This window comes from Aegilops tauschii, chromosome 4 (assembly GCF_002575655.3).
Source record: "Aegilops tauschii subsp. strangulata cultivar AL8/78 chromosome 4, Aet v6.0, whole genome shotgun sequence".
Taxonomy (NCBI): domain Eukaryota; kingdom Viridiplantae; phylum Streptophyta; class Magnoliopsida; order Poales; family Poaceae; genus Aegilops; species Aegilops tauschii.
In genome coordinates, this window is record NC_053038.3 from 42,270,606 (window position 1) to 42,297,381 (window position 26,776).

At 46.3% G+C, this 26,776-nt stretch overlaps 2 protein-coding genes across 2 annotated transcripts; one reads left to right on the forward strand and one right to left on the reverse strand.

The window, feature by feature from the left end:
* Positions 1-1,045: 1,045 nt before the first annotated feature.
* LOC109742403 (uncharacterized) lies at positions 1,046-11,651 on the forward strand. The gene is made up of 5 exons (XM_020301488.4): positions 1,046-1,494; positions 1,753-3,137; positions 4,528-4,913; positions 6,009-6,069; positions 10,623-11,651. The coding sequence occupies exons 2-5, from the start codon at positions 1,824-1,826 to the stop codon at positions 11,163-11,165; spliced, it is 2,304 nt and encodes a 767-aa protein (XP_020157077.1). The 5' UTR covers positions 1,046-1,494; positions 1,753-1,823; the 3' UTR covers positions 11,166-11,651.
* A 2,242-nt stretch (positions 11,652-13,893) lies between these two features.
* On the reverse strand, positions 13,894-18,303 carry LOC109742404 (uncharacterized). Its single transcript, XM_020301490.4, has 2 exons — positions 18,035-18,303; positions 13,894-14,186 (listed from the first exon to the last, which is right to left on the reverse strand). Exons 1-2 carry the CDS (start codon positions 18,187-18,189, stop codon positions 14,111-14,113), a joined length of 231 nt encoding a protein of 76 aa, XP_020157079.1. The 5' UTR covers positions 18,190-18,303; the 3' UTR covers positions 13,894-14,110.
* Between the last annotated feature and the right edge of the window lie 8,473 nt (positions 18,304-26,776).

The following is a 26,776-nucleotide window of genomic DNA, read 5'->3' on the forward strand; positions in this document are numbered from 1 at the left end:
AAAAATAAGCTCTTTTTCCCACCCAAAAATAAAATAAAATCAAAGCTCAAGTTTAGCAACTCCGTCGGGTCAACACGGACACGAGCAATAAAAAATAGTACTCCTACCAGTTTAGCTAATTAATTGATTAGTCAACCAAGTACGGGCTGTTAGGGAGATGGATTAATTAGGCCGGCATGCGACGCACATGAAACACTATTAACCAAAACAACAGATCGAGGGTGCAGATTGCTCCACGTCGATCAGCCGGAGAAAAAGGAAAAAGAAAAATACAGAGAGAGGGACGGGAGGGTTGCACCCACCAAAAATTCAGCTGTGGCTAGGCTACACTCCTTTTCCTGTCTTTTTAAATTTATCTCCAATCTCCAAAAATAAAGGAGGAGCAGAATGTGACGGACATGGGGCGGGCGCCCGTTCAAGGCACACGAAAAAAGTCTCGGAATTTGCCAGGCATGGGTCAATTTGCTCCTGGCCCCGGGCCTTTCAAGTGCTGGTCAATTTCGAAATGAAAAAGAAAAGGCTGGAAAGACACGGAGAGGGACTCCTCCAGCCTCCTCGCTTTCTTTCTTTTCCCATCCAATCCCCCACACCCCTCTCTGCTTTACGGCCCAATTTATTTCTTCTTCTACCGGATAATGCAAAACGCATCTCCATGAACATCCGCCCGTCATCTAGACACCGATGTTATATCGTAACATGACGATACATGAACCCATAATTTTACTTGCATTCTTCTAGATCACATGTCCGCATTAGCATATTATTAACTACTCCCTCCGTCGCATAATATAAGAGCATCTTTTACACTATTTTCTTCATACAGTACAGAATTAGTTGTAGTTGAAACGGACGCCGGAATGGTAAGACGGTAGTAGAGAGCGGAAAAAGGGTGGAGGGGAGAAAGCAAGGGGAGGGAGACAAATAAAAACAAGGGCACGACATCAGCAGCACCAGCAAATAATAACTTAACCACAGCACAACAACGACGCTGATTATTAAACGCGCAAGGAAAAGAGAATAAAAAGGGGAGGGGGGATACCAAAGGAGGAGGTGAGAGAGGGCGACGACAACAGCGACGTTTTCCTAAGAGCCAGCGCTCCCCTTAACCTCGGGCTCTGTCCAATTCCGATACATATCATCAGCAGCAGCGGCGGCGGCAGGAGGGATCAGCAGCAGAGCAGCAGCAGCAGCTCTTTTTTTTATATATGCGAGGTGCACCGGCCGGGCTGTATATTAGCCTCCCCGCCCTTCCCCTTTGCGTCGCTCTTCCCTTTCAGAAGGCGATTGCACAAGGCGACCAAGAACTGCTGCTGCGCCCGACCGGACAAGGGAAAAAAATATAGGGATAGTCACTCACACCAGAGAGAGAGAGAGGTAGATAAAGAGATTTCGAGAGAGAGGGAGACAAGCGGAGACAGAGATGGAGAGGAGGTCTCTCGGAGGCAAGCCTTTCACTCCCTCGACAAGATAACGATGTGCTCCTCCTCATCTTAGGTAAGTGAAACTGAAAAGCTAAGCTATATTTGCTAGCTTGATAGGTTGCTAGCCAGCGCGTCGATTCGATCGAGCTGTTCATGCGTAATTCGATCGATTGCGTGCTGTGGAGTTTGGGAAATAGATTGAGATCCTTTTTAGTTTTGTTTGAAGTTCTTTTAATTCTGTGGTTTTGGATTCTTAATCTTTTTCTTTGTTGGGTTCTTTTTTTCCTTTTTCTGATGCCCTGCGCGGTTGTTGCCGATGAACTTGTCTCAGGTTGCTGCGGGAGATCGAAGGGGATTTTTCTTGGCGCCGACGACGACGATGATGACAGTGGCGCCGCCGGTATGGGGATAGCGGCGCCACCGTGTCAGCAGACGACCACGCGGCAGGTGAGCGCAACCACGAGCAGTGCGGCGATCTACGGCGGCCGGCCGGCCACGGCGAGTTCTATGTCCCACTCCCAGGGATTCCACCAGGGCAGCAGCGGCGTCTACGGCTTCTCCTCGGATGGCTTCGACCGCCCGGGATCCAGCCAGGACCACGACCAGCAGCAAGAGCAGCAGCAGCACCACGTGGCGCAGCAGAGCCGACGCGACAAGATGAGGGTCCAGGGCTTCGACCCGGCCGCCGCCGCTGCCCACGGGCTGCTCCCTATCGACGGCGATGAGCACGTCGAGCCCGGCGCCATGTACGACCACGCCGCGGCCGCCGGCGCCTCCAACATGCTCGCCGAGATGTTCAACTTCTCCGCCCAGACGCCGTCGGGGCCATCCGCCACCGAGCTGCTGGCCAGCCAGATGAACGCCAACTACCGCTTCGGGTTCCGGCAGCAGGCGCCGGGAGCGGTAGTAGCCGGCTTGCCCGGCGACGGCGGTTGGTTCGGCAGCGGCGGGCCTGGCCGCGCTGGCGTGGTCCTCGGCGGGGCTAACTTATTAGGTGAGACGTCCTCGCCCAAGCAACAAGCAGGCGGCATGGCGGGCCTAGCCACCGACCCGGCCGCCGCGATGCAGCTCTTCTTGATGAACCCTCAGCAGCAGCAACAGTCAAGGTCGTCGCCGCCGTCGCCTCCGCCGTCGGACGCGCAGTCGGCTATTCAGCACCACGAGGCGTTCCAGGCGTACGGCAACGCCGCGAGTTCGTTCGGCGGCGGCGGGGCCGGCGTGGTGGAAGGCCAGGGCCTATCCCTCTCCCTGTCACCGTCGTTACAGCAGCTGGAGATGGCGAAGCAGGCCGAGGAGCTAAGGGTGAGAGACGGCGTGCTCTACTTCAACCGACAGCAACAGCAGCAGCAGCAGGCCCCGTCGGTGCAACAGCTCCCGATGGCATTGCACGGCCAGGTGGGCACGATGGGGCAGCAGCTCCACGTCGGATACGGCCCCGCCGGGGTCGCCGGCGTGCTGCGCAACTCCAAGTACACGCGCGCGGCCCAGGAGCTCCTGGACGAATTCTGCAGCGTGGGGCGCGGGCAGACGATCAAGGGAGGCGGGCGCGGTGCCGGCGGCTCCTCGTCGAACCCTAACGCGAGCAAGGGCGGACCCTCCAGCTCCGGCGCCGCCCAGTCGCCATCGTCGGCGTCCAAGGAGCCCCCGCAGCTGTCCCCCGCCGACCGGTTCGAGCAGCAGCGCAAGAAGGCCAAGCTCATCTCCATGCTCGACGAGGCACGTACCCACATCTATCTCTTTCTCATGCATGCATGGTGATGGTGGTGTCCAAATAGGAGCTCCGGCCGGCGCGGCGGCATGGCGCCGGCAAAGTTTAGGTAGGTGCAAGTGCAACAGACAGTAGGTAGCTGGCCGGTAGGGCTGGCTAGCCAGTACGGCCGCCCAGCTGCTTCAGAACCAACGAACGAACGAACTGGCTCCTGTCTTTTTTTTTACCACCAGCTCAGTCACTCACTCGGACCAGGACGACGTGGCATGCACAGCCAGGCGGCCGCCAATGGCAGCGAGCGCAGGCTGCGGCAGCCAGGGGTAGCTTTTGGGTGGATTGTCACGACGCAAACTCCAAGGGCGATATGAATCTCCAATCATAGTAACATCCATCCATCCCACGGCCCCCGATCCGATTTCTTTCTTTTTGTGCGGTTGTTGGTGCCGCAATGCCGTGATAGCAGCTGTCGCCGCGGCATTCATCGCCTCCATTTCTTTATGCTTGCTTGCATGGACTCTCTCTTTCCATATCTCTTCCCCCACAAAGGGAAAGAGAGTACGGCCACCCGTTGGTATTTATTATATTTCCATCCATCTCCACACACGCATTTGGACTATGATTTGTGTCACGTCACCACGTCAAATTATATAGAATAAGATCATAAAGTATCATATACTACTACTCTAGTCTCTCTAGTAGCTAGTGTGTGTGAAAGTTCATGATTCTAATCGAGTAGTAGTAAATATATCTGGCTAGCTAGCTATATACTTATAAGAAATTGGACAAAATGGCTGGAGAAAGATAGGTGCATGCGTTAGCTCAGGTAGATTTGTGTGGGAGCTGTTAGAATTTGGCACAGTGAGCAAGTACGAGAGGTAGCGCTCACATGTGTGTCCCCGGCCGGATACTATAAATTACTACTCCTGCTACATAATTGGAAAGAGAGATCGGCGATCAACAGCACGAGCACAGCACATGAACAAATCGGCACATGCAAGTTAGATGCCTCCGCGCATGGCTTTGCTGTTGCCAAACGGCCGTGGGCCTCGGCTCCGCTTGTTCTTTCCACCCATTTCCCGCTCATAATTGTGCCAGCGACACATGCTACGCCATGCCCATGTCTTAATTGCCCGCACCCAAAGTTTGTTTCTTTCTTTCGTGTCTGGTAACTCTGAATTTTCTTCTTCACAATCCACCCACGATCATGCATGCATCCTATAATCTCTTAGTCGATCTAGCTGCCTGTGATTTTTTCTCCTTTTCTTTTTTACTTTCATTCCTACCATCGGGTAAAACGACCAATGCCTACTTACTTCTAATTTAATTTACAGAACTTCAAGATCGATCGATGTGGTTAATTAATTAGCTCAAAGATTGTGCATGTGTTTTGTCCCACAGGTGGATCGGAGGTACAACCACTACTGCGACCAGATGCAGATGGTGGTGAACTTCTTCGACTCGGTGATGGGGTTCGGGGCGGCGACGCCCTACACGGCGCTGGCGCAGAAGGCCATGTCGCGGCACTTCCGGTGCCTCAAGGACGCCATCGCCGCGCAGCTGCGGCACACCTGCGAGCTGCTGGGCGAGAAGGACGCCGGCACGAGCTCCGGGCTGACCAAGGGCGAGACGCCGCGGCTCCGCGCCATCGACCAGAGCCTCCGGCAGCAGCGCGCCTTCCACCACATGGGCATGATGGAGCAGGAGGCGTGGCGGCCCCAGCGCGGCCTCCCCGAGCGCTCCGTCAGCATCCTCCGCTCCTGGCTCTTCGAGCACTTCCTACACCCGTACGTACCATCATCCCAATTCTCGCCGGAATACATTATTATTGACTCTCCGTACGTGCTACTCCTACGTCGGTACATGCCCATGCAGTACGCTGAGGCCAGTCAGGTGGTCATGCATGCATGCATGCGACTGTTCTTCTCTAGCTAGGATATGGCTAGCCTGGCATGGAATTTGCAATATGCTCCATGCATGGGGTCGACGAATGCATGCCGTCCGTCCGTCGACATGGTAGGGGTACTACGTACCACTCATCACGGGCAGCTTCTGCTTTGTTCTCCCTCCCTCTCTCTCGTTTGCTGCTAGCTGATGCGCTGCCGCGCTGCTTTCGCAAAAGCAGTAATTTTTTTCGAGATCCACGCTAAAACCGGCTGGCCGGCGGGGACAGGCGCCATGCCGGGCACTGTGCATATTCCTTCCCTTTTGCCTCTCCCGGATTACTTTCCCATCATTGCAGAAATTTAACTTTCTCCCCAGCCCAGTTTTACTGCCCCTGCCCGGTTTTAGTGCCTGCAGCAGGGCTGGATACTGGCTGTCAGGAATTCTGCTCATCTTTTTTCAAAAGCTCTTCACGCGCGCGCAAAGGCTTCAGCTATAGCCCCCCCTGCTGCTTCATTCCTTGGAGCCTTTTCTGGCTTCTGCTGCATGTACCATCAGCTAGCATGGGCAAGCTTGCTAGCTTTACAAGTTCGTTCTGCGATTGTGCACGATCGTGCACGATGCCATTGCCATGCTCTGCGAGAGATCAAAAGATGATCCATCCATCAGAGGATATTCATCTAGGAATCCGCTTCTTTTTGGCTCCTGCCGTTTATGCATGCGTGCATGCATGCATGCGTAGGTAGGTAGAACAAGGTATATGTTGCTCATATGGGCAGTGCGCGTATAATTCGTATATGATTGCTGAACAGTGCACTGCTGCCCGCCCGCAGTGGTGGTGCTGTTCCTGCTGCTCGGTGCCACTGCTGCTGCTGCTTGTGCAGTGAGGCAGCAGGCAGGCAGGAACGAGTGCATGCAGCCTTAATGATCAGTCCGTTTTGTATTTTGCATGGAGTATTTGCTGTTGCTGATGCGTGGCTTCGTCGTAACGTGCGTAGGTACCCCAGCGACGCCGATAAGCACCTGTTGGCGAGGCAGACGGGGCTGTCCAGGAACCAGGTTTGTAATTGTACCACTTTCTACCGCACTGTGCATGCATGCATGCATATACACCATATACATGGAATCTTCAGACTTTACACCAAGTTCATACAATAAGTTCAAGTGCTAGGAAAATAAACATTAAGTCTGTTGAGGCAGCAACACCAACATGCCAACATGCCTGAAACAAAGAAGAAGAAGAAGAAGAAAGGCCACCAAGTGCGCTATAGATCAATGGCTAGTATCTAAAAACTTGATAGCTTCACAGTCACACAGACTCATAGCATCTGGTTAATGTTTTTAGTTGCTTAGCAATCATGGTAACACAATCATAATGTGACGTGGGAACAATAAGAAGAGCCATATGCTATATTACCCATAAATTGTGCGAACTTCTCAAATAGATACTCTGAGAAGATTTCATTGCCTAAATACTCAATCTGAGTATAGTATGCACAATTTACATATGGCGTAGCATCCTGGTAATCAACTTAAAAATAAAACATGGGGAATACACATGTACTTTCTTTGCTAAATAAAGCTAAACAGTGTTGTGTATGGAGAAATCATTATAATGTTCTACATTATTTAAGCAATGTTTGAATACCAATTTGTTTCAAAAAGATAAAACATACACTTCATTTCTAACAAAAACATATGTGCATAGTTAGTCTCCCCAAAGGCTGGCCACACTCGATTGAGCACGTGCAAACCGATATCAAACCACTCCCATATGCTTACTCCAATTGGCACATGCCTCATTACTTTGTCTGCCCTGTTGGTGCAATCTAAAAGCGGCCAAACACCTCGTGACCTAAGGGCCTAGTGCACTTGTTCTCGTCCCATTGGCGACACGAGCTAGGCTTCCCTCCTTCGGCCTTGGATCATAGCCTGATAATAACTCACTTCGCGGCCTGCTTGCAAGCATCTCGGTACACTAGCTCATGACTACAAAGGGTGTTGACCATGGCCCTACTCGATTTATGGACGCTTTAGAAGAGCACAATCTTACATTTTTCAAGTGTAATTCTAGAAGAAAAACTGACGATGAGTGATCAACTTGGGTGTCGGCAGGTGTCTGACAGCCAAATGTGTGTGAGAAGGCTTAGGAGGGTCGAGGGGTGTTATGGCATGCAACTTTGCTTTTCTCGGGATATATCTTTCTTGCGTTTAGTTTTGAATGTTACCGTGACTTAAACCTTCCCCCCTATTACTAAAATTCATAGTGCAAAAGTTTTTTTAGAATTATTACATTGCGGGTTTAAATTTTTTGATAACTAGATAACACACCATGCATTGATGTAGAAATTTATAGAAATAAAATATCAACAATAAAATAAACATAATAGCATTGCACCACATTCTCGTTGTATAAATGGTAGAAAACCTAGAGGTAAATATAGGGTGGATATGCATGTTATATTGCCTTGTGATATTCAAGTTCAATTATTTTTTGCTCAACAAAATATGTGGAGGGTTTGCATGTGCTTAATGATGTGGAGGGCTTGAATTTGGTGAAGTATGAAAAAAATGGAAAGTGGAAGGGTTGCATGCAGTTGATGATGTGGATGATTTGGGTATATATGCATTTAAACGGGATCGCTTGCTTATGTGCTTGACAATAAATTAGAGAAATTAAAATTCACTCATACATAGAGAGATAAATCTCTAATGTCACTCCTTTAAAAACTAAATTGCACGACAAGATGCTTTTGTTTTTCCACGTGCTCAAAATGGTCCCGGCAAATGCTGGTAAAGTATAATAATTTCTGAAACATTTAAATGATAATACCCATGTGTGTTATATCAAAAGTATAATATCTAGTCGGTTTAAACTGATTTTCTGAGTGAATTTAGTCCATTTTGACACAATTACTAAAAGTGGATGGAAACTTCAAGATAAATTGATCGTATTTATTTATATTTAATATATCTCATATGTATGGACCACCGGTATGTGACACTATCTACTTCAATGCATACCATGTTTAATTTTGCGGGTTTATTGCTGTATTCTCAACGGCGTATGCTTGTCCACATATATATTAGGCATGTATATGTTCGAAGGGTACTCCCAATATTCTTGATGTTCCATCGTATATATGCTTACTTTTATCTTTCAGTTTTTGGAGAATCTGCATAGCTTTCAGTTCATCTATCTCTCTCTTTTGTATCTTCCTGGACGTGGTCCCTTCACAGGTGCCCCCGTATGCATGTCCTCTTGGTACAAAATTTTCGTTTGCTGTTTGCCCAATGCGCTGTCCCTCCTCAGCTCCCTTTGTCGCGCGTTACCCCTTCCGGGACTCGTGATCAAACTCTGTGCATGTAAACCTGTGGCCTATGCTACTCTCAACGTAAAAAAAGAGAGTCTGTGGTCTATGCTACTCATCTTACATAGCTTTTTAAGAATTCTTCTGGAACCCTCCCAAAGATTCACATAGGAAAACCCTTCATCCAGTTAAAACCTGGGTGTGTTTAGTCAGCTGACGGTGACTGTCAAACTTCTCATGCTGAACACATCTAGCAATGTCTTCGGGTAGAGCTAATTTAGGATCTAATTAACACCTCCCTAGTTAGCACCGTACTTTTATTTACACTTCTACTATATGTCCGGCTCCGGCCAGTAGGTACACCGTACATCGTTTATTCCAAGCAAGCCATTTAGCTTGTTTATGTATAGCTAGAAATTGACTAGTGAACCTACTTTGATTTAGACGGAGAATCTCTGATTCTAAATTTAGCATCTGGTCTAACTTTCTCAGTCAATTAATCGTTGTTTTTCTAAGGCTTTGATTACATCAACATTGTTGAAATCGTGTATGCATCTGCAAACACTTAATCAATATGCAACTAAACATACAGCACTTCCTATGCGACCAACTGCCCAACTGCATGTGGCTTCATCTTGAAGCAACACGTTCAATCTGTTCTCTTTCAGTTTATCTAATTTTTGTGGACCATTAGCTACCTGCCTTTGTTCTCGAAATTCGCTATACAAATAATTGAAGTGGCTAGGAGCCTTGGGGTACTTAACAAGTTAACGATGCCTTTTTAAGATAGAAAAGCTTTTTCTTTACTTAGGTTGCAACTATGAGATAGTACACAAAGTTAACAAAAAAATGATAAATAAACTACAGGACCGAGGAGTACAATTTCTAGTAGCCCAAAAATAGCAAAAGGAAAATTATTTTTAGTACTCACCAGAATTAATAGATGCCAAAATGGATCTCTAAGTTTCGATAATATATATACATGGTTTAAAATGCACTAAGTTATCTATTCTCCATAGACCTGGTCCCACTGCTACCGAGTTATGGTCGAATTTTAATCCGTTCGTCTTGTTTTCAACGGATATTTTTTGGACTTAATATGATTCAAACTAGTGCAAATTTGTATCAATAGAACTAGTTGCTTTAACCCACCAAAAAAAATGTTCGGTGTAACATATACATGCGCCCTATACAATTATATAAGCCATTTTGTCATGATAATGTGTGACTCTCCAATGAGAAAATTAGCTCATCTTGCTCAAGGTATACTATTATGTATCTGGCATTATGCGCTGCTCAAACCAATAATTAAGGACATAACACAATATTTCTTATGACTCGTCGCATATTCACAAGCCATGTAGAATTCACACCTAAATTAAATGAAAAACTAAGATATAAGTGAGTCGGGTGACTGATAGGTTAAGTGAAAGTAAGATCACTGAAATGAAAAAATTGTCGTCACAATTAGTTTTTCATTATTTGGATGGGTCGTGCAAGTTCATGAGCTAGTGATAAAATTTGTTGTTGTTTTGTTTGTATTATTTAGAACTGTCCATTGAATCTTTAAAAAGTCGGTACAAACGTATGTGATTGTTCTAAACTGTCTCTCGGTTTTTCTAACAATATGCACTTACTGTTGCGTATGTAGTATTTAAAAAAATATGGGAGGCTATATAGGGATTTTTTAAAATGATTATCCAGGAATTATAGATGTATAGTTGGACCAAGAAATCTAGCTTTAAGCATCTTTTTCTATCTAATTTCCAGTGGCATACGTACATGTCAAGAAATAATGTTAGGAGAGCCTGGCAGTATGATAGTGTCAGTTTAGTTGCTTGCCATTTTTTGCGAATAGTTCCATTTACCATTTAATCATGGGCAAAGACAGTACATACATGCGTACTAAAGACTCAAACTAGTCGGACCCATCCCCGGACCCTGCGCAAGCGGGATCTACATGCACCGGGCTGCCCTTTAGTTCCGTTTACCTTTTAATCATGGGCAGAGACAGACAGACAGTAATACATAAACCTCTACTATAATAAAAATCATGTTGCAAAGGAACTACTAATTGACTCCTACAACGAAATCATTGGATACAAACGAAACAGGACAAATAAGCGCTGGGTAAAAACTGAGAATGACAGTGTGGACTGCTAAACAAACGCAGCTATAGCCGCTACCCTACACGTCGCTGCACACATGCATGCATGCATGCACGCATGGCGCCATTGCTCTATGGACCCTCCCTATGCCTGCAATAATTCCTTTGGTTAATTTCTTTTGGATCAACTCCAGGTCTCGAATTGGTTCATCAACGCCCGCGTCCGGCTGTGGAAGCCCATGATCGAGGAGATGTACCAGCAGGAGACGAAGGAGCTCGAGGGCTCCTCCGCCGGCGGCGGCGGAGGCGGGCCCGAGTCCGGCAACGACCCCTCTGGCGCCGACGACTTGCACTCCCCGACGACCACCGGAGCGCAGCAGCACCCGCAGCAGCAAGTAGTAATGCAGCACGGCGGCGGCAGGTACGGCCAACAAGAGCACGGGATGTCCGGCGTCCACCCCCATAAGCTCGACCCCGGCGCGGGGCCCTCGGTGGCGGACGCCGCCTTCGTCGGCCTTGACCCGGCGGAGCTCCTTGGCGGCGACGCGCACGTGGGTGCCGCGGACGACCTGTACGGGAGGTTCGAGCCCGGGGTGAGGATGAGGTACGGGCCCGCCGCGACCGGCGCGGTCTCCGGCGACGTGTCGCTTACGCTGGGCCTGCAGCACGCCGGCGCCGGCAACCAGGGGCCGGACGGCAGCGGCCGGTTCTCCTTGAGAGACTACAATGGTTGTTGATGCCTACCTACACATATATCTTGATTATTCATTCATGGCTCATGCATGCATTGCATTATTTGGAGCACTAAGGAGATTCAGAGAGAGAAGAAAGAAAGCACCGGAGAAGAGAGAGAGAGATCTAGAGAGATAAACTTGCGTGGTGCCTCTGGAGGTGGTGCATGGGATGGGAATATATTAATACATGAGACAAATCATCATCTTCATTTTCTTCCTCAGATGATTCTTAATTTAGCTAGATTAATTCCTTTCGTTAGGCATTATTGTTGGGGGGGCTAAGGAAAATCTGTATACAGGAAAAGAAAGATAGGAAGTGTATGTTATAGATTTGTTTTAGTCACACTCTTTTTTTGGTTCTCATGTCTTCTGTTCCATGTTCTGTTTCTTGTCCGTTTTAGTCTTGGTGTACCATTTTTTCTCTCCTTTCCATCTGTAACTAAACATAAGAGAAACATACATACATACATGAATGCATATATTGGTAAATATCTCGACATATACACATGGCCATATGCATGTGGGCTAGAAGAAGAGATGTATAGTACGTACATGCATACACTTGGGCGGGTACAAAGTGTGGTCACTCACTCACGGCTGGCTGGCATATGTACCTGCAACTTGTGCGTGGCTCTTTTGATTTTGCCCCACCTTTTGGGGAATCCAATTGATGCCATGTCGGGGAAAGTTTTTCTGTTAAAAATAGCATGTATCAGGAGCAACTGCTGCTAGTTTTTACAGGATTGGTACAAGCAATTGCAGTACAGTAGTATTTCTGGCTGGGTTGCACCTGTCGGTCGGGCCTATCAATCATCATCATCTTTTTTCTTTTGCGAATTACTCCTTTTATAAACTAAGAATAGTACTGACCTAAAACGTCTTATATTAGTTTACAGTGGAAGTATCAATCAATCGTCAGTACGTAAGTATCCAGTTGAAGTGATTAATTAGCAACGTACGGGAACTGAGTTGTTCACTGATGGACCCAATTATCGTGGCTAGCTGATGATCGATGGAGCAAGCAACCACTGAAAGGAGATGCTGCTGCCTGCATGCATGGGGCTGGCAACCAAAACGAAAGCGGTGGTACGGTAGGTAGGTACGCTAGGACCGCCAGGACGCACGCAATCTTTCCCCGTGAGCACGGAGAGAAAAGAGCAGAAATTTCGAAAGGAACGGAGCAGCGGCACCAGCGTACGCTCAGGTGGCCGGAGTCTTTTCCCCACCGTTGCACGTCCAGATTGATTACACGCCGTGGGAACTGGGAAGTCGATCGAAGATCGCCGGCCGGCGCGGGCCGCCGTCGGCTCCGGCCGTGCACGGTGCCGGCCGATCGATGGACGCGCGTACGGCGGGGCGTACGTACTGCTGCGTGGACGCGGCGCCGACATGATTGAGTTTGGGTGCATTAGTGCGAGAAATTGTGGTTGATTGATGGCCGCTCGCTCGCTGGGCACGGACGGGCGACAGGGACGTAGATTTGGTTGCCAGAGGAAGCAGGCGGATCAATCAATCAATGAATGCGTCGGTCGGTCCACCCGTCCGTCCGAGAACCGTCGCCCCATCTCCTCCGGTCCGGCCGCGAGGACAGCGGGTCAATGATGGACGGGGGCGTGTGGTTAATCGAGCCGCTCGCGTGATGGTTGCCGATGGACGGACGGTTGGTGTATAATTGCATTGCAGCAAGAGGAAAACTGTTGTGCTCGTACGTAGCACTACGTGTTATTTCCCCTGTTGTTTCTGAAGCGAGCTCAAAACTCACGTGGTAAGGTGATCGAGGTGTCGGGCAGAGGGCGCGTGTGGGTGCATGGTGATGCCAACTTCTCGTTGCAGCATGCGCACAGTGATGAGGTCACTTTTGAGGAACTTAACCTACACTAATACTACTAAGTGGCAAGTGTAAGTGCCGTAGCAACCTACCTGGGACTGGGAGTACTAGGTAAACATTAGCTTGTCTGACCGCAGGATCGTCTAGTCAAACATCGTGCATGTGGAGCCAGAGCCACCCGATTCACTGTGCGCAACTCGCCGCTTCCAGGACATGTCCTCTGCTCCATGCCGACGACGCCCTTAATTTCCTCAGATTTTGCTGTTCCAACAGTATCCCTGCCACGACGGTCAGCCTCAGTCTCACCGCTCACGTGCGGGTCTTGTCCATATCAATACATATCATCCTGGTATCATGCATACTACCTTTGCTGCCCAACAAATGGCGTGATGATTGCAGCCCTATAGTAGCTGAAACCAACAGCTCCGATGGACACTTCACTCGTGGCCTGGACTGGACTGGACTGCAGCCCTTGCTTTTCACCTTTGCCACCAAACCTTAGGGAGGGGTACATCTGCTCTGCTGCCCCTACTTCTCCACCAATCAAATGTCAGTGGATGACCGCTGTGTCGATCTCAAGAGCCGAGGGTCCTCCATAACTTGTTCAATCAATTATGACAAGATACATGAACCACAGTTCAAACTGATGTGGAGGACGCCCACAAACCACAGCTCGGCAGCTGTGCAAAGTGCAATTTGGATGGGTAATTGTAGTAACATTTCAAGGCAGTACCTGGTCTATAGCGTCAATTATGGATGGATGATTGTGGTAACATTGGAAGATAGTACTATGTAGGAACTCTCTGCTCTATGGACACATCCACACATCAGAAGGCTTAAAAGAGGGCTCTATATATTTAGGTCCTCGTGAAGAAAAACTGCCAAATGGTTGATCCATTCTTATTCTGCATCTACACAGGCGCCAAAATACTTGTATTAAAATGGAAACATATTCGTCATGCATGTATTTATGAGCTACAGATCTCTATCACTCAGCAAGGGTAGAACAAGTTGAGTAACTTCGACAAAAGTTATATCTATGCGATCCAGCGGTCCATTCCAGTGATCCTTTGGCTGAACATACTTCTCTCAAAATGGAAACATATTTTTGTTGTCCATTTCAGTGATCCTTTGGCTTGTCCTTGGGAACCTCTGTATCCAGCTTCCTGGGAGGCGGAACTGCTTCTTTTGCAGACCTGCAGCATTGTTTGATTTAATGATCAATTGCAGTAAACAATAAATAGAACTATTTATTCCTAAACAACCGAAGTTCAACAAGTGCTATGCATACTCCCCCCGTTTCTTTTTACTCCGCATATAAGATTTGGTCAAAGTCAAACTAGACAAAGTTTGACCAAATTTATATAAAAAAATATGAACATCTACAATACTAAAACCATATAATATGAAAATACGTTTCATGGTGCATCTGATAATATTGATTTCATATTGTGAATGTTTATATTTTTTAATATAAAGTTAGTCAAACTTTACAAAGCTTGACTTTGACCAAACCTTATATGCAGACTAAAAAGAAACGGAGGGAGTATTAACCAATGACCATTGGTTCAGTAAGATCATCTCGAGGTGGCATTGTTCGGAACACATCATGTGGTAGGAGGAACAAGGATTTTTGTTGCTGCATGCTGCTACAAAGCAAACTATTCGCCCGAGAAACGAAGAGTAGCCTACAGATACATCACACATGAACTGCATGATCTCTCTTGTTTCAAGCCGCCTCCTGGACACTACTGTCGCCCGATCTGGAATACTAAATCATAGGATTTCACCTGGAGACATAGACCTGAGCAGGCCGAAGCAGAATTGCCACTGTCGGGGCACAGGCACCTCAGGTTGAGTAGAGCAAGGTCTTGCAGAGCAGCAGCTCCATGAGGCCTGACTGAATGGTGAGAGCAGAGGTGCAACTCCACAGCCACGCCTCCATGGAGGTTAACGCTGCATCGGCTCGGACAAGGGATCTGAGCTTGGATTTCTCCAGGAGGGCGCCAGCATCGCAGCAGAGAAGCCAAGGCCGGGACGCGGTCGTCCTCGCTGACGCCCCCAGGCACGGGCCGGAGGCGTGCGGCAACAGGCTAAGGCATCCTTGCAGCCTGCAAGGACGCGCCCGACACCTCCGCACGTCGGCCCCAGGTCGCGGGGAACCTGCAGCGTCGGCGGGCCAAGGGAGGCTGCACACGAGAGCGGACTGGATTTGAGGCTGGCCGGCGACATAGGACAAGAAGCCGGGTGGAAGGGTCGGGGGAGAGGAGACTGATGGAGGAGAGCCGAGGAAACGAGAGAGAGGCACTAGCTGAGACGCCCACGCCCCCGCCCCCACCGTCCACCATGAATCAGCCTCCTCCAGCAGAGGAGGGACTTGGTGGTGGGGAAGAAGTTTTTGGGTGGCGGCGGCTGTACCTCCAGAGTTGCTCGAGAGTGACTGTGGCACTACTTTGGAGATGCCTTGAAGGTGTCGCCGTGGAGATACTACTCAGAGCAGGCTTCGGCTGCTGGCTCTCCTGGTTGCTTGCGCAGGACATGGATCGAGCGAAAGCTCAGCCATGACGGCGCTCGTGTGTGTCCATTCCCTTCTTGAAGGCATCGCTGGTGTATCCATGTCCTCATGTTCGATCCGGGTTATCGTGTTCGGCTGGCAATGGCTCTTGGGGTCCGGTGGTGCTGCCTATGGGCATCACTGTGCAGCAATCTCTCTTCTCTTGGTTCCGCTTTCTGGTCAGGCTGGTTCATGACAGTTTTTATGGTTGCTTTGTGATCTGGGTTTGTGGATGCCAGAGGCTGCTTTGTGATCTGGGTTTGTGGATGCCGGAGCTGCGGCTCCGGATGGTGGATGTGCGCCATGGTGATGCAACGGCAGTCCATGAGGTTGGCCCATGGGTCTGCATTACATGGGTGGCGACCTAGTGCTGCGAGGGTAGTGAGCTCGTCGGCCCGGTCGACACGATCTGCGGGATCGATCTGGCTGGTACGTCGAGGCAGCAGCCTTGGATGTTTGGCGCATTGTTTGTCATCTGCAGGTGGTTGTCTCATTTAAGGAGGGCTATAAGGCGTCCGTGCTGTGCGACGTTGCGACTCGCCTGCAAGCGGGGAACGTCGGAGCAGCACTCTGGATTTGTGGGTGTGCTTGATGCGGCTGTAGCCTTGTGTCGTGTGATCGACGAGGCTCCGTCGCTTGTGCGGTTATTGGCCTAGTTTTCCTTATAAACTGGGCCACTATGTCTGGTTTTTGAACTGATTTCCCTTATAAACTGGATCAAAATTTTCTTTTGAATGAGATCAATTCAGGGGAGCCCCCAGCCCCCCCCCCCCCCCCCCCTCAATTCAAAAGGAAAACATGAACTGCATGATAATGTAATATTTAGATGTGCTTTTACAAGTTGATGCAATTATATAAAAGTTAAGTAGAGTTGATCTACGAGTAGCTTAAAATAGAGCAAGAACTAGCCTCAGGGATGGAATGCAATCATGGGTTTTATAGCTAGTAAACAATTGAACTATTTTTCGGTTTTTCCCATCCCACAGGTACATTACCCCCCTTTATAAAATATGAAATCGCACAGTAGGGCCTTTCCTACTGTTTTTCGCTCAAAAAAAGTAGCTCAAAATAATTCAATAATTATGGCTAACAAAGAAGTGAGACCAGTCAAACACTTACACAGTGTGATTATGCAAACATGTTGCCATATGCAGAGTGTAAATGTAAATTTACTGCTAAAGGCCAAACTAAGACCTAAGAAAATACTATATCAGGACCACAGATTAAAATAGGTTCAAGATAGCCAAAGTGTACAGTACAGTCATACATACTTTTCCTACACATTTTTTTTTCTCGGACACGCAGGAGAGCTGCATATCTTTTCCTACACTGATTAATTGCTCATTTTTAAGTATGATAAGTGGAGTTAATTTAAATCCCTAATCGTTAAAACTGAAGGGGATACAATTTCAACTGCTAACCATAGAGCACGAGAACATTTTTTAGGTGATAATACATAAATTTCTTGAAACATAGTTTCTTTGTAAATGTAACAGATTGAGTGTTTCTTTCTGTAGGCACCAGCATGTACTGTTGCAAGAGTAATATGACATTTGATCAAAGACCAGGGACAGCACAAACCCCTCCAAGCCTTATCTAGCTATAAGTCCAACCAGACAGAACCACATAAACGAAAGCCTAGCTCAACCCAGCTCAAACTCGGCACAGTACCAGTTGTTATATAGCAATGCAATGTGAGTAACATGATAATGAGACAGTGAGTAACATGTTAATCAGACAGCTATTACCAATTAGATGATGTGGCACAATATGTGGGGACACTTCTGAATCTAGAATTCTTTCCACACCTTATGACCAAATACATCATTGTTGTCATTTCCTAAAGCATTAATTTGTTTATTTCCCCTGAGCCATTAACGTAACTTTGGATATATCAGGCCAATCAGCAAAATCACTTGAAAGGGCAAAAAGCTTGTAAGAGCACCAACTAACCCAAGTGGATCGGAGAAGTCTCAGACTATGCTTGTCTTGATCCTCTTTGCTTTGCTATAAAGCTCAGATTTGGAAATTTAACCCTGAACTTTTAAAAACATGCTTCCGTTTTTCAGAATAGAAGTAATCTTTGGCAGGATCAAGACAAATCAACCTCATCTGTCTTGGTCCCTAGCTCCTCACAATGCCCCTAGCCACCCAGAATTCAAATCCACCAATCAATCAGCTTTATAACAGCATGGCTGCCTCAAGAATATTAACTGACTAGAATCCCCCCTCATAACAGTTGCTGCAAATTAGTTAAGAACGTCTACTCGAACAGCTACACCAAGATTAGACAGTAGGGAAACAGCATCACCCCAACTTCTATTTTTTTCTCCCCGATTCTAAAACGACTACCACGCTTAAACCTAGAAGGCGAACCCTGGTCCAATTAACAGGCGTGCTAAAATTAGCATCCACGTCTAAGTCCTAATAAGTAGAACAAGAACAGAAGCAGGGAGGCAAGCAAGGGAGGGGGCGGTTTGGTGGCGATACTTGGATGCGGCGGAGGCGGTGTCCTCCTCGAGCCACTGTCGGATTTGGCGGGCGTTGCGGCGGAAGACAGCGCCGGACTTGCGGACGTCGGTAGTGAAGAGAAGCAGCGCCCCGCCCACCACCGCCGCTGTCACGATGAAGTTGGTGAGCGCCATCTCCGTCTCTCGCTCTTCGCCGGTCCGGTGTGTCGTGGCGGCGGCCGGACTGGAATTCCCCTTTGCCTGCACTTCGTGCCTTCCTGGATCGTGGGGGAGGCCGAATAATTCAGATTCTGGAATTGTTCGCAAGATCCAGCTGAGCTGGGCCCAACTATAGCAACTAAAGGGCCTTGTGATGGGCCATTATCCGCCAGCCAATTAACATGCAGCCCCTTAAACGCCAACATGGGGGAGGCTCCTATTTCGGAGAGCTCTGTGATCAATAAACTGGAGCGAGTTTTGTCTAAAAGAAAAACCTACGGGTGATGCTAGCCACTAGAGTCTAGACCTTATGGCCGATTCTGACAGATGACAACGTGATTGAAATTTAAAATCTCACAATAGTGGGATATTCACTGCGACATCATGTTTACTGTACTGTAGAGATTTTCTATTGTTTAAATAAATACATTTTAGAAAACAAGAAGAAAAAAATTGGGGGGGGGGGATATGAAAAAATGAAATTTCGTAACAGTTTTTTGAATTACCTGAACAAAATTTACAATTATGAACAGTTTTTTAAAAACAAGAACCAAATTTTAAACATGAATTATTTTTAAAATTATGAATTTTTAAAAGAAAAATAAATTTCGAAAAAGTGAACAATTTTCTAAACCATGAATGTTTTTCCAAACTACTCCCTCCGTTCCAAAATAGATGACTCAACTTTCTACAAACTTTAGTATAAAATTAGTACAAAGTTGAGTCATCTATTTTGGAACGGAGGGAATATGAATAAATATTTGACATTCCTACTAATATTATAATTCTTCAAACAAAATTCCAAGATTCTTATGAAAATGTGAACAATTTTTTAATTTCTAGAAAATTTCTAAGGACACTTTTTTTAATTCTAGAACATTCATTGAAAAAGTGAACATTTTAAAAACACTAACCAAATTTTAAATTCGAACTTTTTTCAAAAAAGGGGATTTTTCAAATTATGAACATTTAAAAAAATACTTAATAAAAAATGAAGATAGAAAAGTGAAGGAAAAAGAAAAAGGAAAAGAAACTGGAAACAAAAAATGTAAAGTGAAAAATAAGCATAGAGAACCATTAAATCGACAACAGATAAAAAACGAAAAAAAAACAAACCCAACCCGGTTGGGAACCTTCCCAAAACCAGGATATGTAAATCGCGAAACTGGCCGGCCTATTTATTCGGTCCCCTCGTTCAGTTTGTGTGTTTGCACGACAAACTGAGCTTGGGGGTGCACTGTCCTAGATTTGGAGGTCCATTCTTGAAGGACGGGATGTGATGGTGCAGGGTTTCATCCTCCGCGTTGGTGATGGCATGACCACAGATATTTGGCGCGACCAATGGCTACCGAGGGTGCACAACATGCGGCCGATAACATCGCTGGTATTTGATCCACCTAAGTTGGTCAAGGAGCTTATTCTGCCGTCGATGGAGTGGGATCGAGCGAGGATCTCTCAGATTTTTCTGCCTACACACAATCAAGCAATTTTGTCCATCCCGCTTTGCACAAGACAACTCGATGATTTCTGGTCATGGGTACATGAGCGAAACGGTGCTTTTTTCGTACGCTCGGCATACCGCATGTTGGTACCAACTAAACTCCATCGAGAAGCATGGTTGGAAGGTCGTGATGACAACTCAAATTCTGAGGGAGAAATAAAAGCATGGACGAAAATGTGAAAGACTGATGTTCCATCAACAATCAAAAAATTTCTATGGAGGCTAGCACAACAGTTCTTGCCAACTTCAAACTTGCTCAAAAACCGGAAGATGGCAGTACAATCATAATGTGGACTTTGTGGCTCTGAAGATTCCTGGCGGCCTTCTTTGATGGAGTGTAACATGGCACGCTGTGTTTGGACATTAGAGGATGATGATCTGGTGGAAGTTATGATGCAGTAAAGAATCAGATGCAAAACACTTCATGTTCTCTCTGATGGAGTCTATACCGCATGAGGATTTCATCAAGATACTTGTAACACTACGGGCGATTTGGCATGCTCAGAGAAAGTCTGTTCATGAGCATGTATGTCAGGGTCGTTAGCTACTAATTAGTTTGTCAAAAATTATTTAAGGGAGCTTTAGATTTGCAAACTCTTGAAGCAACATGTAGTTGTTCAAACACCTCTGAGACAAACATCACAGATGGATCCTGCCGCCTGCAATAACTGCAAAAATTCGTGTTGATGGTGTCGTGTCATGCGACACAATGGAAGGGATTTACAACGCAATTTGTAGGGATTCTACTGGGAAATATCTAGGCTCTTCGGCGATAAAATGTCAAGGTGTGACTGACCCAACATTGTTGGAGGCTTTGCCTTGTCGAGAAGCGCTCTCACTTGCTCTTAACTTATCACTTGAATACATACAAATAGCTTTAGATTGTCAAGATGTGGTCAAAGATATCCATGAAAATATGGGTGGGCTACACTCTAGCATTATTAAGGAGATTTGTCTTACATGTCAGCAGTTCTCTCGTTGTTTCTTCATCTTGGAAGGAAGAGAAACTAATCTTGAGGCACATAGCCTCGCTAAACATACTCGAGGCCTTTCTTTAGGACACCATGTGTGCCTCCTTAATCCGCCGGATCTACATTGTATTCCTATGAACTTTTAAAATCAATAAAGTGGAGTGTGTTTGGACTAAAAAAAAGGTTTTTCCCCATTTCCCGCGTAGTTTAGCCGTTAGTGTGCAAACTGCAAACTCACACCTCAGGTGTTTTCTATTTGGCACCATTTTACCATCGGGCGCACACCTCCCTTCGCCCTGGGCTTGGCCCACTTATGTGTTTTTTGTTCCTTCAAATATCAAAAAATGGATCACTTGGGATTCGATCCCCCCTCCGACCTAGGCTTGGCCCACTTATGTTTATTTTCGTTCCTTCAAATATCAAGGAATGGATCACTTGGGATTCGATCTTACAAGCTTACCTACCGATTGGACGCCACATGTTACATGCTTACCTACCCATTTTTCCTCTTTTGTTGTGTGTTACATTCTCGAAGCTTCCGATAGGGTTTTTCTATTTTTTAGATTCCTCGAAGTTTTTTATTCGGTTTTTGCTTCTTTCTTTTTCTTTTTCTTTCCTTTCCATTTTTCCTATCCTTTAATTTTTATAAATGTGTGAACTTTATTCAAATCTGAATACTTTCTTCAAATTTATAAACTTTTCTCTCAAATCCGTGAATTATTTTTCATTTTCTTGATTTTTTTCAAAAATCTATAAAGTTTCTTTCAAAGTCGACGAACTCCTTTCAAAATTGATGAACAATTTTTCGCATTCGTGATTTTTTTTTTGAAATCGATGAACTTTTTTTTTCATTATGGATGAACAATTTTTCATTACTAATGAACTTTTCCATTAAACTCAATGAAGTTTTTTCAAATTGATAAACATTTTTCCAAAATTGATGATTTTTTCCCATGTTCTTGAACTTTTTTTTGAAAACTGAGAACTTTCAAATATTTTTCACATTTTTCAAAAAAATCATGTATTTCCAAAATGTATTCATGTAATTAAAAATCTAACCTATAAAGTAAGCCCTACAATATGCGGAGTATTAAGTAGCGCGGCTAGATTTGTCCTTAAGCAGTTCACGATGAATTCAGTCACTAGCGATAAGTAGCTGTGGTGGTTAGCCAAACATGTACACTAGTGCAAGGGTGCGAGATTGATTCCTAGAAGTGGCCACCTTTTTTTCCGAAGGGAACTAGAAGTGGCTATCTTTTTGGGGTTTTTTCACGCTATAAAATTGAATTCATTTGAACATCGTGTTCGTGGGCCGGCCCACGAGGGACTGCTGTGAGCGCCATCTCCCTTTCACGGTGCTGAAGGCGCTGCATATAAGCTCCTCACAGGACTTCCCATCTGCCGCATTCTGCAGCAGAATGTCGAGGCTTCGCAAAGGTTAGTCCCTCGACTGGACCGGCCCACGCAGTCAGTGAGCGGTGTAAAAAATGAACGAAAAACATAGAGATTCAACTAGGATTCCAGCTTGTAACCACGCTCATGTAGACAGAGTTAGCTAGCAACTATGCCTAACTCATGTTGGTGGTGAAAAGGCAATGCGAATACTTTAGAACTAGTCACATCGGCAGATCAAATTATTTTTCCTTTTTTCAATATTTTCTTGTAAATTCTGAATATATTTTTTAAAGTCCAAATGTTTTTGATAGAACACACAAGTGTTTTACAAAAATCTTAGCAATTTTCGAATTTGTAACCAAATTTTATAATGTTCATCAATTTTGATAAAAACATTTAGAAAATGTGAACAAATTTTTGAATTGCGAAAAAATTAAAACAGGAAATGCTTTTGAAATTGTGAACAAATCTTGAAAAAACAGGAACATTTTTTAAAATTACGATCAATTTTTGACAAACACGAACAAGATTTAAAAAAATTCGAACAATTTTTGAATTTGTGAAAACTTTTCAAAAAAGGAACATTTTTGCATTTGTGAACAAATTTCGAGAATAGGAATTTTTTTTCATTTTTTTCTTAAACGGGAACTTTTTTTAGAATCTTAAGCAAGTTTTAAAGATGTGAATTTTTTTTCAATCTGAGAATCTTTTTAAATGCAAACTGTTTTGAATTTTTGAGCAAAATTTGAAAAAGCGGATCATTTTTTAAAACATGGACATCTGTTGAAAAAGGGACATTTTTTTGCATATGTGAACAAATTAGGAAATAGCGTTATTCGAAATTTGCGGACATTTTTTTATTTGGTAACAAAAATTTAAAATAATCATATTTTTTGAAAGGAGAACACATTTTGAAATATGCGAATATTTTCTAAAATCAACATTATTTTCGATTTTGTGAAAAAAAGTTAATGGTAGGGATTTGTTTGTGAACTTTTGAACATTTTTTGAATTTTCAAACAAATTTTGAAATCTGGAAAAGATAGAAACAAAAAAAGGACTTAGAAAAGAAATAGAAAAAAATGAAATAAGTAAACAAATAAGTAAGTAAAAAAGGGAAAAAGAAATAGAAACAGAAAAAAGAAAAATAAAAAAGAAACGTAAAAAACTTAAATAAAAGAGTAGTGAAAACCGGTTCAAGAGCCTTCTAGAAGGTTCCCGAAACCGGTCATGAACTTTCTAGAAGGTTCCCTAAACTGGATACTATAGCGTGTGCATACGTTTGAAAATTGGGCCGGCCAATCTCGGTCGCCAGGTCGCTCGCCTCGATCCATGACGCTGAACTTCTCATGTTCATCAATATGATGCAACATGTTTATGGAGTGACCTCGAATCATTCTCTCATCACCTGACTTGGGCATCAAGGTATGCCTCATGATTGTGTTGGAGGTAGCAAGTCCTGCCAACAAGTAGTAAACCGAGCCAAGCTTGTGTGATTCCTTGTACTTCTCAGGAATCTCCTTGTACATGTTAGTCATTGAGTTGTGATCCATCTTGGGCTTACCATATACATCAACATCATCTTCATTAGTTGAATTTTTCTTCCTCCTGGCCCTGGTGGCAGCTTTTGGCAACTCTGGAGAGCTTCTCTCTTCCTCATAGTAACTGCCCTCAGGACTTGATCCTGTGGTCAAGTCCACATTCTGCTCCTCTCACATGTTCTGGATGTCACTTACATCTGACATAGCTGACACTGCACCTGTGAAGTAGATGGAGTAGAGTGGAATGGATGAGTATCACAAAAACACAACATTTTGCTAAAAATTTGAGTAAAAACTTCAATTTTAGGTTTTCACAAATGATTTCGGAGTCACCAAGAAGAAAATTTCGGTAGCGCCGAAGCTGTTATAGAGACTTGGTCACACAGTCTCGGTCAGACCGAGATGTGCTTCGGTCTCTCTGACAAGCTAGGGTTCTACAAAAACCTTAGACCCTGATTCACCGATCTGTACCACTCGGCAGTACCGAGACGTACAGTCACTACTGTAGGATGGTCCAAACGCGACACTACGATCAGAGACCCTTCGACGAAACTGTGTGCGATGCCATAATCGCAAATGGTGGTGTAAAAAAACCGTCAAAAAAGGTGCAAAGCGTTTGCGATGAAGGATGCATCAAACACGGTTCAGAATTTAGTTGCGTGTGCGATGCAGGGCATACGGTTCAGCTCAGTTAACTGTTTGGGATGAGGAGGAACAAAAGAAACGGGCAGCCAGATGAAGGCGTGTGCGATATACAACATACGGTTCACTGGGATGAACTGTGCGTGATTAGGCAATACAATGGAAACGATTCAACTGAACAAGGTGTGTGTGATACGCGGCAAATAGGTCCGTAATCAGAAATGTGTGCGAAGACCAATAATAACACAGACGATTGCTGCTAATAAGCCGTGTGAATTGCTCTGTCTATAGTAGAATAACATGTATATATATATAACTGAAATAAACATCCAATTACATAAGTGACTAGACAGATCATTCGCACACACCTCAATAAACAATTTGCATTCTAAAGTAGGAGAAATGATCGTCTAGTCATCTACTTCTTGTGATGCTCCCGCCACTGCTATGTGGCTTGATCCATCGTCTGGGTCAGGAAGAAGACAGTCCCTCATGTCAACGATCTGCCTGTACATCTCATAGCTTGTGTACGCGTCCATGGCCGCGTACTTGACATGTTGTTCATCCAGTCTCTCATGCCACACACTGTGCCAGGCATTCTTGTCCTTATTGCTCTCTTCCTTCATCTTCGCGTAGTAGGGGTCGATGATGCCCGAGGCGAGGTCAACCAGGGAGTTCACTTTGTTTTTGTCGCTGCCTCAAACCTTGTAGTGGTGCTGGATGTTGACAAGATTCGGGCATTTCAAGTCCGAAACCTTGAGCGCTTTTAGATCGTTGGTGGTGTCCACCGTAGCGAAACTATAGTCGGAGCTGTTGATACACCTGGAGAAATTCTCGCAAGGCCTTGTGGCAAGGTGGTAGTGGTAGACGAGGACGTCATGTCGCACGCACAACTGGGCGACGGCAACCTTCTGATCGTGCCCGGCACGACCGTTGGTGTTCTCGAGGTCGAAGCCGACCACTCGGTACTTGTCCTCGCCAAGGAACTGCTCCATAGTTTGGATGGAGATCTCCACCGAGACCAGACCGTTCGTGTACACCACCGAGAGGGCCTTCCCCCTCACGTGGGTGTCCACTACGTGATGCGTGGTGAACTGCCCGCCGTTGTCGTCGTCGGCCGCTGGGAGCGCCATTGGAGCCACGGGGAGCGCCATTGGAACCGATGGATGTCCTCTCTGTATGTGTCCTCGTGGGTGTGCTTATTGTATCGTGTGAGACGAGAGATGAAGGTAAATGGCTGCAGGAATAAAAGGGGGCCGGGCGGCATGGATTCTCGGGGCGTCCGCATGGCAGTTTTTGCAGCGGGTAACTGCATCGTCGTGACGTGCCCGGTGCAACCGCTTGCACACGAACGTGCGTGATCGTGCGCCGGCCCCAAACACTGGCAGCGCGTGTGCAGGGACGAGGGCAGAGCACCCGGAGGGACGCGAGAGCAGAGCGCGCGCGGCGGGACACGAGCAGAGCACGTCGCGGCCGCCTGAACCGCAAGCAACCACACGCAAAGAGCAGTTGAATACACAGGAAATGGTCGCCTACAAGCCGGCCGACAGTTGCGTCGCTGCGTAGAGAGCGACCGTGTGCTACCACCTCCATCTAGTTTATAGTCTCCCTTATATTCTGTGCCATACTTTGCCCTCAAATTTAACCAAGAAAATGTTAATGCATGTTATAAAAATTATATAATTGGAGATTATGTTCAAATACAAATTCAACTATATAATCTTTGGCGACATGCATTCGTATTTTATTAGTTAAATCATACTTATAAACCAGGACGGTGGTATAGTAGGTAATTAAATCGCAAACGTTTTTTTATTAACCATATGTGTATGCGGCCTTTCGTCCTTCTCTCGCACGTCTTGTCACCCCGCTGCCGCAGATGGCTTACAGCGCAAGCTTGCGCAGCGCGTGGGGGCGTTCTTTTGGCCAAACGTTGGCGCTAATGAATCGTCGATGAGCCCGTTCCAGCGCAACCTCGCAGGTTCCCGCGCAAGCTTCCCGCCCGACTCGGTGAAATCCTCCAAAATCCCAATGCTTACCGGTCTGCTATAAAAACCCTCACGGCCGGCGAGTCACGCGTCGCATTTTCCCCTCCCTCACTGTAGCTTATCTCCTCTGCTTCTCCCACAATCGCCAATGGCACCGGTCCGTCGTCGTCGCTCAGCCACTCCGCCGTCAACAGAGGACAGCTCCAGTTGGGAGGCTACATCACGGCGGCGGTGGCGCAGTCCCCGGTGTAGTGTAGTGCGTGTGGCGTCCCTGTTGGGTGTGCACGGAACACCCACCACATGCTCCACTGCCGCTGCCCATCGGCAGCTGTTGCCGGCTGCCATTGTCGCCACACCACTGTCGAAAGCCAGAGCCATCGCCCGCTCCGCCGCCGCGGCCCGAAGGCGGGAGGTGGCCGTCATGGCCGCCACCCCACTGCCGGCCACAGTGGCCATCACCCGCTCCGCCACCGCGGCCCGAAGGCGGGAGGTGGTGGTCGTGGCTGCCACCCCGTCATCGGCTGC